Genomic DNA, 13,640 nt, shown 5'->3' on the forward strand with positions numbered 1-13,640 from the left:
AGAATGCTTTCTTTATGTATTTTACTTTCCTTTATTACAGGTTGACTGTTTCTGGGAATATGAAGATGATTCTTAACTTCTGGTTCCCTTTTCTTTTAAACAGGGTTTGTGGATGCACTTAGATGTTTGCAATGAGCACTGTGGCTGGCATGCCCCAGTGTTTTGGATACCAATGCATAGGACTCCATAGTAATCGAATTTACCAGAGGCGAACGTCATGAGCATAGTGATCCCATTGGGGGTTGATACAGCAGAAACGTCATACTTGGAAATGGCTGCAGGCTCAGAGTAAGTATTGAAATCATAGGTACTTTGGATAGGAAAGAGCAAAATGCTTCGTATAATTATTTTAGCACAACCAAGCAGTTCTTGATTTGCATTTATATTTTTCTCATTTTAGACTCTTGGCTAAAGTAAAATCTCAGCAGTTTAAAGGCAAAAATTCCTGTAACTATAATTACTTTTTGTAAAGAGCTTTTGAGCCAAAATTCTCTTTTTCTGATTCTTTTTGTCTCTTCCATTTGCTGATTGTTGACAGCAAGTATCAAGATAATAGGTTATTTTTTAAAATTGTGCATCTGTCTTGTTTATATTGGAAAATTAATTTGGTTTTCAATTTGAATCTTTTTAAACATAATGTCCCCCCCCCTTTTTTTTAAGTTGAGTTGAAAAATAAAATTCCAACCAGTTTTAAATAAGAAAAAGGGAGTATTTCCTTCTAGATGAATGTTTTGGCACCTTTTGCTTTTGTGGGAGCCATTTCTGAGGGATTTAGCGAAAGGTTCTTACCTTGCCTCTGGACTATTTGGTCTTGGCAGTTGAGTTGGATAGATTTTCTTTTATTTTGATTTTGAAAGACCACTATGTTAACACTGAATTACTGCTATGAAAATTGATTGTTTTTTGAAAATTGCAAAAATTGCAAAAGGTTTATGTAACAGTGTTGGAATACCTAAAGAATAGAAAGATGTATGTTTGCTCTCTGATTCAGTATATAGTTGAATTGTGCTAAATGGGACACTCACTGACCAGAAAGGTGAATTTAACTTTTTTGGAAAAAAAAGCAAATTTATTTCTTTTAGGGCTCCTAAAACTGGTGTGTAGAAAGGACAAAAACCAGTTAATACTCTCCTTTTGCTGGCATTTCAAATGGTCTAGAAATGTTTTCACCACTCCCGCTTCTACCATTAGGAAAGACTCAGGGATGCTCTCTGATATTTCTATAATATGCTACATAGTCCATTTAACTGTATGACTATTATAGTTTTTAAAAGCCTCTTTTTTTTTGCGCTATGTGTAAGTTATTTTTGTTATAAAATAATGGATTCCCAAACAAGGGTACTCTTGTGACTGTTGATTGACATTCCTTCTGCCCAGATAGGCACACTCCTAAGGAAGGAAAAAGAACCTGGAAGCAGTGCGTCCCAGACTAAAGTACCAGTTTTTCTTAATGCATCTTATAGATGCAAATCTATATCTGATGATAGTTATAGGCATTTATTGGTAATAATCAAAGATTTTTTGCTTCCTAAAAAATTCACCTTGACAGTTTTTTTAAATTAGCCTCATAAGCAGTTACTGCAAAATGTAATTTATGAAATATTATTTATGTATGAGATAGGAATTAGTTCAGTATACAATGTGAGATGCTCCTTTGTCTTGTTTGCATGTTTAGTATGTATGCTGTAAGGCAATTCACAAACAGAATAAAAGCCACATATTAATTATACAGTTAAAAGAGAATGAATAATATATTGACAGGAGTTTAGGGGAGAGCTTTCTGCCTGTGTTCTTTATTAGATGCATTTATAAGAGTGTTTATAGAATAATTATGATTTATATTGTTGAACCAAATCTTTCCTGGTACAAATATGGACATTTTTATTATTAGAAAATGATCAACTTGTAGGTAATTACAGAATGACTATTTTTTTTAAAGAACATTTATGTTTTAGGAAATTTTCTATTCCACATACAAGTATGTGTCCCTTGGATATAGTATCCCTTACTCAGTGGACACAAAAAGTATAACTGGTACCAATTTCTACTATGAGACAACTATTTTTTTGTGGATAGAATTTTTGTGGATAAATTTTCAAACTTAAAAACTATATTTAGATATATAAAGCTTTTAGAGCTATTTTCATAAATTTTTATATAATTAATGTTTCCTTTTTATTTCAAATATGTAATCAGAAGATACTGTACTTGTATTGGTGCAGGATGCTGGGGAAAGGGCACCTGGGACTTCCCCATATATTTCTTTGTTAACGTCCTGTTCAGCTACATAATTATTCCAAAATATTTTTTTTAAAGTACTGAATTTTGTTATGCTCATGTAGCTATATGATATTAATTATATATTAGTTTTATATATATGTAAATGTTTATTTGGCTGCATTGGCTCTTAATAGTGGCACGTGGGATCTTTGATTTTCGCTGCAGCACACAGGGTCTTCAGTAGCCACATCTGTGGCATCTTTTAGTTGCGGCATTCAGGTTCTTCAGTTGCGGCATGTGGGATCTGGTTCCCTGACCAGTGTTGAATCCAGACCCCCTGCGTTGGGAGTGTGGAGTCTTAGCCACTGGACACACCAGAGAAGTCCCTATTAGTAGTATTTTTTAAAAACACTGCTAAAATATATCACTCATAAATTAAACTACTATAAAGTTTAGGGATACTTGATTGTTGAGTGAATTAGTGTACTGAACCAAATTTATACTCATTTCTAAGACTATAAAGGGGAATTTATTTAATCACAGTTCATCTAATTTGAGTTCATCTAGATAGAATACATGCTATCTGTCGCATTTTATAGATAGGAAATTGAAGGTCTGGTTCAGGATCTATAATAATGGACTTGCTAAACTCTAGTCCAGTATTCCTATACGCAGTAACGTTTCTTCGTGGATTATCGTGTCTCTGAAATAAAACTCATTAGTCCAGCTTCTTTGTTACATATTTGTTTTCCTATCATTATTAAGTTTTTAAACATCTTGGATTTGTCTTGCCTTTCCTGCAGAGTTAGGGATCTTATATTTTGTTTTTTTCTGTTCCCCATTACCTTGCCACGAGTTGGTTTTACACTTCCAGAATCTTTCAATTCAAACTAGCCATATTTGAAGTGTTCTATTGCATACATGTCTAGAGGCCATTGTATTGGATAGAAAAATTCTAGGCTAAATTACAACGTATAGGATCTCAGAAGAGAAAAGAACAGTGAAGCCTCAGCTAGTTATGAAAATTATGAGATCATAACAATCTATTTCTTTTTGAATAAGAAAGGTAAAGATGAGACTATGAGATATTATTTTCAAATACAGTTGAGGAAACAAGTCACAGAGCAGGATGGCAGAAGCAGAAGTGATTGATGTGTTAATTTTAGGCCTTTTCTATTACAACTTCTTTCCTAATACTGTTACCAAAAATGACTTCCATAACGTAACTAATTTATTTTGATATATGGTTCGTGTAAATAGTAGCTTTACTTTTAGGAGTAGTAAATTTATTATAATCAGTGACTGCATATAACAAAGATATTTTCAGGTCTCTGCTTGAAGATAAGAAATATGAAAGAAAACCTAGACTCAGTTACCAGTAGATAAATAGGAAAGTTGAGCCAGAGTTCAGCATTTATTAGAATTGTATGGTTTTTATCCTAATTGATATAAATTGACCTCTTCTACTGCTTCTTCTGTCTTTTATGTCAGGCATTCTGTCTGAATTACTAAATTGGTTAAAGAAGCAAAGGTGATCTTTTTTCCATTGTATATTTTTGCCTCCTTTGTTGAAGATAAGGTGTCCATAGGTTTGTGGATTTATCTCTGGGCTTTCTATTCTGTTCCATTGATCTATATTTCTGTCTTTGTGCCAGTACCATACTGTCTTGACTGTGGCTTTGTAGTATAGTCTGAAGTCAGGCAGGTTGATTCCTCCAGTTCCATTCCTCTTTCTTAAGATTACTTTGGCTATTTGAGGTTTTTTGTATTTCCATACAAATTGTGAAATTATTTGTTCTAGTTTGTGAAAAATGCCGTTGGTAGCTTGATAAGGATTGCATTGAATCTATAGATTGCTGTGGGTAGTATAGTCATTTTGACAATATTGATTCTTCCAGTCCATGAACACCGTATATTTCTCCATCTGTTTGTGTCCTCTTTGATTTCTTTCATCAGTGTTTTATAGTTTTCTATGTATAGGTCTTTTGTTTCTTTAGGTAGATATACTCCTAAGTATTTTATTCTTTTTGTTGCAATGGTGAATGGTATTGCTTCCTTAATTTCTCTTTCTTTTTTCTCATTGTTAGTGTATAGGAATGCAAGGGATTTCTGTGTGTTAATTTATATCCTGCAACTTTACTATATTCGTTGATTAGCTCTAGTAATAAGTAGTGCTGGGAAAACTGGTCAACCACTTGTAAAAGAAGGAAACTAGAACACTTTCTAATACCATACACAAAAATAAACTCAAAATGGATTAAAGATCTAAATGTAAGACCAGAAACTATAAAACTCCTAGAGGAGAACATAGGCAAAACACTCTGCGACATAAATCACGGCAGGATCCTCTATGACCCACCTCCCAGAATATTGGAAATAAAAGCAAAAATAAACAAATGGGACCTAATGAAACTTAAAAGCTTTTGCACAACAAAGGAACCTATAAGTAAGGTGAAAAGACAGCCCTCAGATTGGGAGAAAATAATAGCAAACGAAGCAACAGACAAAGGATTAATCTCAAAAATATACAAGCAACTCCTGCAGCTCAATTCCAGAAAAATAAATGACCCAGTCAAAAAATGGGCCAAAGAACTAAAGAGACATTTCTCCAAAGAAGACATACAGATGGCTAACAAACACATGAAAAGATGCTCTACATCACTCATTATCAGAGAAATGCAAATCAAAACCACAATGAGGTACCATTATACGCCAGTCAGGATGGCTGCTATCCAAAAGTCTACAAGCAATAAATGCTGGAGAGGGTGTGGAGAAAAGGGAACCCTCTTACACTGTTGGTGGGAATGCAAACTAGTACAGCCACTATGGAGAACAGTGTGGAGATTTCTTAAAAAACTGGAAATAGAACTGCCATATGACCCAGTAATCTCGCTGCTGGGCATACACACTGAGGAAACCAGATCTGAAAGAGACAGCGTGCACCCCAATGTTCATCGCAGCACTGTTTATAATAGCCAGGACATGGAAGTAACCTAGATGTCCATCAGCAGACAAATGGATAAGGAAGCTGTGGTACATATACACCATGGAATATTACTCAGCCATTAAAAAGAATTCATTTGAATCAGTCCTAATGAGATGGATGAAACTGGAGCCCATTATACAGAGTGAAGTAAGCCAGAAAGATAAAGAACATTACAGCATACTAACACATATATATGGAATTTAGAAAGATGGTAATGATAACCCTATATGCAAAACAGAAAGAGAGACGCAGATGTACAGAACAGACTTTTGGACTGTGTGGGCGAAGGCGAGGGTGGGATGTTTCGAGAGAACAGCATCGAAACATGTATATTATCAAGGGTGAAACAGATCACCAGCCCAGGTTGGATGCATGAGACAAGTGCTCGGGCCTGGTGCACTGGGAACACCCAAAGGGATCGGGTGGAGAGGGAGGGGGGGAGGGGGGATCAGGATGGGGAACACATGTAACTCCATGGCTGATTCATGTCAATGTATGACAAAACCCACTACAATATTGTAAAGTAATTAGCCTCCAACTAATAAAAATAAATGGAAAAAAAAAATAAAGAAGCAAAGGTAAGAAACCCTTCTAGAGCTGAGAAGTGGGAAGAGGTATTAAATAATTTAGGGAGTGTTAAACTGATTCTTTCCTAGTCTTTTTAAAAAAGAAAAACCAAATTAATTTTTCTCTCAGACACTGGGAACATGATTACTAACATTGTATTCTTTTTAACATTATTTTTACTACCAAATATTCTTTAGAAATCTTTATAATGAGATTTTGGATAAATATGTGTATTTTGGGATGAGGTGGACAAATTAGTAAATGTGAGGTATCTAAGTTAACAGGTGAATTACTTTGGAGGAGGGCTTTTAGTGCTATGACTAGGAATACAGTAAATGCCTCTTTATTGACTGAGAGTACTAAAGGGAGATATTTGGGTTCTCAGTTTTGTTCTGCCACTAATATACCAGTGAGCCCTTACGACAATTATTGCAGACTCTGGTATCTTCATTTGAAAAGGAGGTCTTGAAGTATTAATGTGGCTCTTTTTGACTCCAGATTTCTGAGATTCAGTACATTTTTACTGTCTGTATTTTGTTTATAGTATTTAATATTAGGTTATTTCAGTGTCACTAGAGCCATCTGCTGACAGAATTCATTATTAGTTTGTTGAAATATTTGGCTGCTTGTAGTCTGAATTTATGTAATTAAAGATACTAAAATGTTTAATGTATAATGAAATGTTTTCAGTAGCTTTTTACTTGTGTTCCACTAGTATTTAATGTTTCTATTCATGATTTCTTTACACTTTTTATTTGTCAAGAAACTAATACTTTCTGCTGCCCTAAAAGTGTTAATTTGCTTATGCTAATTTAGAAGTGCTTTCATTTAATTATGATTTGTTTTAATATTCAAAAGAATGTTTTGAAGTACTGTTCTTAAATCTTAGCATTGTTTAGAACTGTTGAATTTTCTCATTTGCCTTGTTATACTTAATAATAAAGTTTTCTGTAACACAGTGTGTAAGCAGCTGTTATTCCCATTTTACAAAAGAAATGCAGCTCAAGGAGATTAAAAGACTTCCCCAAGGCCACATAGTTAGTTAACAATAAATAAAGAGCTAAATCCAGGGCTGCTTGGCTCCAGATCCATTTGCCACATAGAGCTAAGAGCTAAGTTTTGTTAATTGATGAGTTAAATGAAGTAAAATGCCACATGTGGTAAACTGAGGACAGTTGTCACACCAAATCTCTCCGTTTACAAATTTTTCTTGTATGCCATTGTAATGTGTGTAATTTTAATATATCTTTAAAAAGTATTAGGTATAACAAGAATGATAGAAATGTTTTGATCACAAATCTGAAGGAGCATAGTGAGAACTCATGGATATCTTTTATATTCATTACTGTGACAGGGAGCCGTTCTATCCATGTGCAATTACTGATACCCAAGTGTCTGTTATTGAATGTTTTAACTTTGAAAGAAAAACTAGAGATTTCACTTAAAATACTCATATAAACTTCTCATTAAAATACAACTGTATTTTGAAGGTTTATATAGGGAAGAAATTAAAATTTTGATGAGGAAGAAGGAAATCACAAAAGTCCAGTTTCAGGAGGAATCAGAGCTTATTTAATCAATCATTCTAGCCTATTCTTTTTCTCTAAATTCCTCTCTTAATTTTATGATTGGCATTTCTCTCTGTTTAGATCTTCAGTTCACCTGACTGCTTAAATGTCTACACTAAAATATATAACGAATGATAATTTATGATGGCTTTTTAAAGAATAAGGATATTTTGGTATAAACAAATACAATTTTAAATTTGTAAAGTGGTTCCAGGAAAATGTGGCAACATCAGGTAGATTACTGCAAACAAAATGGTAGTTGTTCTGCTTTCTGAGTTTTCAATAATAATTTAGGACTGTAACACATTTGAAAATGACCTTTTTTCATTTTTAAGAATGGAAATGTTACATAAATAATTTAAATTTTAATGCCCAAATTTGTTATCCATATTTGTAAAGTTTATGAAGTAATGACAGTTAAAGTGGTATAGATTCAGAATTACCAGAAATCAGGCTTTGTGTAGCTCTAATAAAGTAATACGTGGTACCATCTTTTAATACAGAAAGGAGGTAAAGCTGTTTACATCAGTAGGTCATTAATCCATAGACAGAATGGCACTCTGGTAAATCTCACAGGAAGTGGGAATAATGCAGTTTGATAGGAATAGTACTAGACCAACCTAAGAGATCTAGGATTTAGTATTTGCTTTGTTATTACAATACCATGTGACTTAGAATTAAGACTTGATTTTGTAAATGTGGAATCTGAAGTCCAGAGTGCTTGTTTCATGTCTTGTGGATACACAGTGACTTAATGATAATCAGTTTGTGGCACTTAAATCAGTCATCTCATGGTGTGTAATACTGGAGGTTGAACAATGTGATATTTAAAATACCTTCTAGAACAGTTCCTGAATATCACTTTGGAGCAGCAGGTACTGTTTCCCTGAATAGTTCTGTCCTACTACACTCAATGTCACAACAAGCAGAACTCAGTGACTGCTTCTGCACCCCTTGCTTCATGATAGCATTGTATGGGAATCCAAGAATTGCCCTCCACATTACACCTGTATAGACTCAGCAGAAGCAGATCTATTACCACTAATTCTAGGCCAGAACAAAACTACTTCCAATCTGAAGGAAAGAAATCCATATTCTGCCACTCCCTTGGGGCCATCTGCAAAGCATCCCCACTACATCTTTGTTCTACCTGCTCCACTAAATGAGTCTTAGCAACAGCATTTTACCTTTTCTAACACCCAGTATCACCTCACAGGGTTAGAGGTAGGTTCTAAGAGGTAGGTTCTAAGAATGGTTATTTCAGATTAACTCTTGACCCTGTGTCAGTATTATCTGCGTCTGTCTTTCTTTTGGTTCCTTGGGCACTGTCTCAATTGTCAGTCTATTCAGATGCTTGAATGCTTGCGTCCTTCACTCTTCTTCCAACTGCTCCATACAAGTTGACTTTTACTTTGGCCATGCTACTGGCATGTTGAAGCTAATGCATAGTTTTCAGGCCTCATATTGTTTGTTGTCTCAGGAGGATTTATTACTCTTGATTCTCTGTACTTTTGGCTTTAGTGAAACTAGCCTTTTGTGATTTTCTTTCTTTCTTTCAAAAAATTGTAGTAAAATATACATAGCATAAAGTTTACTGTTTTAACCAGTTTTAAGTGTCCAATTCAGTAGCATTCAATACATTCACAGTGTTACTGCAGTGTCCAAGGCAAGAGATGACAAAGACTTGGACTAGGGAAAGAAGTGTACTGATTGTAAATGTATATTGGAAGAAGAGCCAGAATTGACCAAAGAATTAGATGTGGAGGGCGAGGGCAAATGAATAATCAAGAATGATACTTTATGGTTTTGGATTAAGTAACTGGATGGAGAGTTGTTTAAAGAAAAAGATCAGCGGGGGGAAAAGAGAAAACATTTGTGGGCAGAAAAGAAAATCAAGCAAAAAATGAGAAAGAGTGGCCAGTTAAGTGTGGTATCCAGAAAGCTAGCAAAGTTAAATCTTTTTAGGAAGGGAACATTTACATCACATGCTGAAAAGTCTATATAAACTACAGATGCCAATTAGTTTGACAATATGGGTAGTTATTGTGGTGTTGTGCAGCCTGATGTTGAGCACGAATAACTCTTTCAAGGAGGTTTCTAAAAAGAGGAACAGAGAAATGACAATTGAACGGGGGCAGGAGTTTTAAATGGAATAATAAATAAGACAGCAGTGATCTAATGTAGACTGAAGGTGTAAGACACAAGGGATAGTTGCAGGCAAGAGTAAAGTGTACAGATCTTGAAAAGGTGAGAAGGGATAAGGTCCAGAGAGCAAGTGGAAGAATAGGGTTGTAATACAAAGTGGCATTTTTCCATTTTTATAAGAGAAAAACAATTTGAATGTAAATACAAGATTTTAGATATGGAATTGTGTTCCCAGTACCTAAAACAGTAGCTGGTATATAATAAACCCTCAATAATTATTTATTAATAAGGTAATAAGAAATTCCTGTTGATGTTACATTTTCAAAGAAAGTTATACCATTAAACTAGTAACACTTGCTAAAGCCATTGAAATCAGAGAAAAATGGTACTCTATTACAATCAGTTCCTTCCCCAAATTTGCTTTCTCTAAACAAGCAGTCAGCAGACTGGGATCACTGAGCCAAACCCAGCCTGCTGCCTGATTTTTGTGAATAAGATTTTACTGAGACTCAGTCATGCCCACTTATTTACTTATTTTTTTCCACTTATTTACTTATATTTTCTGGCTTTCCAGGTATAGTAGAGCTGAGAAGTTGCAACAGAAACCATGGTTTGAGGTCTTGAATATATTTACTCTCTGGTTCTTCACAGAAAAATTTGGTTGGCTCCAGCTCTAAATTTAATTTAATTTAGTTTTTTTTTTTTTTTTTTGGCCGCACTGCACGGCATGTGGGATCTTAGTTCCCCAAGCAGGGATTGAACCCACGCCCCCTGCATTGGAAGCACCCAGTCTTAGCCACTGGACCACCAGGGAAGTCCCTGGTTTAATTTTAAATTCCAAAATATGGGATGTAAAAAAGGGTTTTCTACAACAAACATCTATTTTACAGTCATGAGACATCTAAATTAGGAGGTCTAGTAATATGGAGCGGAGAAGGCAATGGCACCCCACTCCAGTACTCTTGCCTGGAAGATCCCATGGACGGAGGAGCCTGGTAGGCTGCAGTCCATGAGGTCGCTAAGAATCGGACATGACTGGGCGACTTCACTTTCACTTTTCACTTTCATGCACTGGAGAAGGAAATGGCAACCCTAAATCTAAATTAAGAGGTCTAGTAATGTGGAGCGGAGAAGGCAATGGCACCCCACTCCAATACTCTTGCCTGGAGAATCCCAGGGACGGGGGAGCCTGGTGGGCTGCCGTCTATGGGGTCGCATAGAATCGGACACGATTGAAGTGACTTAGTAGCAGCAGCAGCAGTAATATGGAGAGCTATTTGGGTGGAGCTAATGAAATAGAATTAGATTGAGGATGATTTGGAAGTCATGAACACATAGGAAATGGTGAAAACTATAGTAGTGGATGAAACCTCCAATGTTTAAAGTACAGACACCTAGAAAACATAAACATTTAGGAGATAAGGAAAAGAAAAATTTTAAAAGGAGATTAAGGCATTAAAAAAAATAGGAAACAGTTTGGTACTTTCTCAAAACGTTAAACAGAATTACCTCATGACCCAGAAATTCTCCTCCTAGGTTTATACTCAAAAGAATCGAAATAAAAGGCTCAAAACAATATTTGTATACCAATATCCATAACAGCATTACTCTCAATAGACAAAAGGTCTAACATCTCAAGTGTCCATCAACAGATGAATGGACAAATGAAAATGTGGTCCATCTATACAATGGAATATTAGCCATAAAAAAGAATTCTGAAATGTATAAAATGGATGAAACTTGAAAATGTTATGCTAAATAAAAGACATGATAAATATTTTATGATTCCATTTATGTAAATTGTCTTATGTTGCAAAGAGTATTTATGTCGCGAAGAATCGGACACAACTGAGCAACTGAACTGATGTAAGTTGTCTAGAATGGGCAAATAGAGATAGATAGTAAAGGTTACCAGGTGCTTGGACCTGGAGAAAGTAAGAGATATGGAACAAAGTGTCTGTTTGAGAGGATGAAAAAGTTTGGAAACAGTAGTAAGACATGAATCATAAGGCTTGAAGGTCTCTTTGTGAACCCTGAAACTTACTACATACAAATATTGTTGAATGCTCGCTATCTTAGTTAATTCTGTTTCATTTGTTTAGGAGAGGTAGAACTAAAGCTACAAAATTTTTATAGCCTCTTCATGGTAGACAGATATAAGGGGCTATAGAATTGAACAAAATGTCCCTATATGTAAAAAATAATAATGTGATTTCAATAAGTTGAATGGTATAGTTCTTTAACAGGTCCAGCTAGTGTCTATTTCAAGTGAAAGTGAAAGTGTTAGTCACTCAGTCGTGTCCAACTCTTTACAACCCCATGAACTGTAGCCCACCAGGATCCTCTGTCCATGGGATTCTCCAGGCAAGAATACTGATGTGGGTTGCCATGCCCTTCTCCAGGGGATCTTCCTGACCCAGGGATGGAACCCAGGTCTCCCACATTGCAGGCAGATTCTTTATTGTTTAACAATTCTGGTTAGTGCCTATTTCAGGCAGCTGGAAAATACTAAAAGACATTCGGAAACTAGCAGAATTAAAACAGCAACAAGACAGAGATTGAAATTTGCTGCATTATTTGAGTGACTGAGTACTGACTATGATAGAATACATTGGGACAGAATATCAAAGTAGGAGGGATATAAAGTTCTCCAGTACAAAAATTTTAACAAGTGATGGTATTTTTTTAAGTAATAGATTTTAACTAGGAAATTTAAATCGTATTATCTTAAACCAATGAATATTAAGTTCCCAAATCTCACAGTTAAGAGTAGGAGTTTAAAATACAAGTTTATTTTCTCAACTCTAGAGTCTATGTAAAGGTCTCTTTTTGGAAGCTCTTTAGTAATGTGCTATAAATCAAAAACAAGCCCTTGAAGATGACTCAAGCTTTGTGTGGCTAAATAGTCAAATAAAAAGTTTCTTTTAGAATTCTGAACAGTCTTAAATGGAAAAGTCTACTCAAGTTCAGGATATCATGTAACTAGAAATTGTTGTTGTTGTTCAGTCGCTCAGTCATGTCTGATGCTTTGTGACACCATGGACTGTAGCATGCCAGGCTCCCGTGTCCTTCACCATCTCCCAGAGCTTACTCAGACTCATGTCCATTGAGTCAGTGATGCCATCCAACCATCTTGTCCTCTTCTCTTCCTGCCTTCAATCTTTCCCAGCATCAGAGTCAATTTTTTAATGAGTCGGCTCTTCACATCAGGTGGCCAAAGTATTGGAGCTTTAGCATCAGGCCTTCCAATGAATATTCAGGATTGATTTCCTTTAGAATTGACTGGTTTGATCTCCTTGCAGTCCAAAGGACTCTTAAAAGGCTTCTCCAACACCACAGTTCAAAAGCATAAATTCTACAGCACTCAGCCTGCCTTATGGTCCAACTCTCACATCCATACACAACTACTAGAAAAACCATAGCTTTGATTATATGGACCTTTGTCGGCAAAGACCTTAGCATTGAAAAACTTCTATGTCATAGCTTTTCTTCCAAGGAGCAAGTGTCTTTTTAATTTCATGGCTGTAGTCACCATCTGCAGTGATTTTGGAGCCCAAGAAAATAAAGTCTCACTGTTTCCATTGTTTTCCCATCTGTTTGCCAGAAGTGATGGGACTGGATGCCATGCATGATCTTCATTTTTTGAATGTTGAGTTTTAAGCCAACCTTTTCACTGTCGTCTTTGACCTTCATCAGGAGGCTCTTTAGTTCCTCTTTGCTTTCTGCTCCAAGAGTGGTGTCATCTACATATCTGAGGTTATTGATGTTTCTTCCAGCAATCTTCATTCCAGCTTTTGAGTCATCCAACCTGGCATTTCACATGATGTACTCTGCATATAAGTTAAATAAGCAGGGTGACACTATATAGCATTGATGTACTCCTTTCCCAATTTGGAACCAGTCTGTTGTTCCATGTCTGGTTCTAACTGTTGCTTCTTGATCTGCATACAAGTTTCTCAGGAGGCATGTGAGGTGGTCTGGTATTCCCATGGCTTTAAGAATTTTCCACAGTTTGTTGTGTTCCACACAGTCAAAGGCTTTATAAAGCATACTCAGAGAAGCAGAAGTAGATGTTTTTCTGGAATTCTCTTGCTTTTTCTATGATCCAGCAGATGTTGACAATTTGATCTCTGTTTCCTCTGCCTTTTCTAAAT

General features: G+C 35.6%; 1 protein-coding gene across 5 annotated transcripts in view; it reads left to right on the plus strand.

The window, feature by feature from the left end:
• Positions 1–13,640, plus strand: part of KMT2E (lysine methyltransferase 2E (inactive)) — a 93,694-nt gene that overhangs the window by 22,304 nt on the left and 57,750 nt on the right. For all 5 annotated transcript variants that reach the window (XM_061165196.1, XM_061165197.1, XM_061165194.1 and 2 more), the window contains one exon: positions 104–288. In XM_061165196.1, the coding sequence (XP_061021179.1) occupies positions 218–288 (71 nt within the window). In that variant the 5' untranslated portion in view covers positions 104–217. The remainder of the gene's footprint in view (positions 1–103; positions 289–13,640) is intronic.

Source organism: Dama dama, chromosome 18, assembly GCF_033118175.1.
Source record: "Dama dama isolate Ldn47 chromosome 18, ASM3311817v1, whole genome shotgun sequence".
Classification (NCBI taxonomy): domain Eukaryota; kingdom Metazoa; phylum Chordata; class Mammalia; order Artiodactyla; family Cervidae; genus Dama; species Dama dama.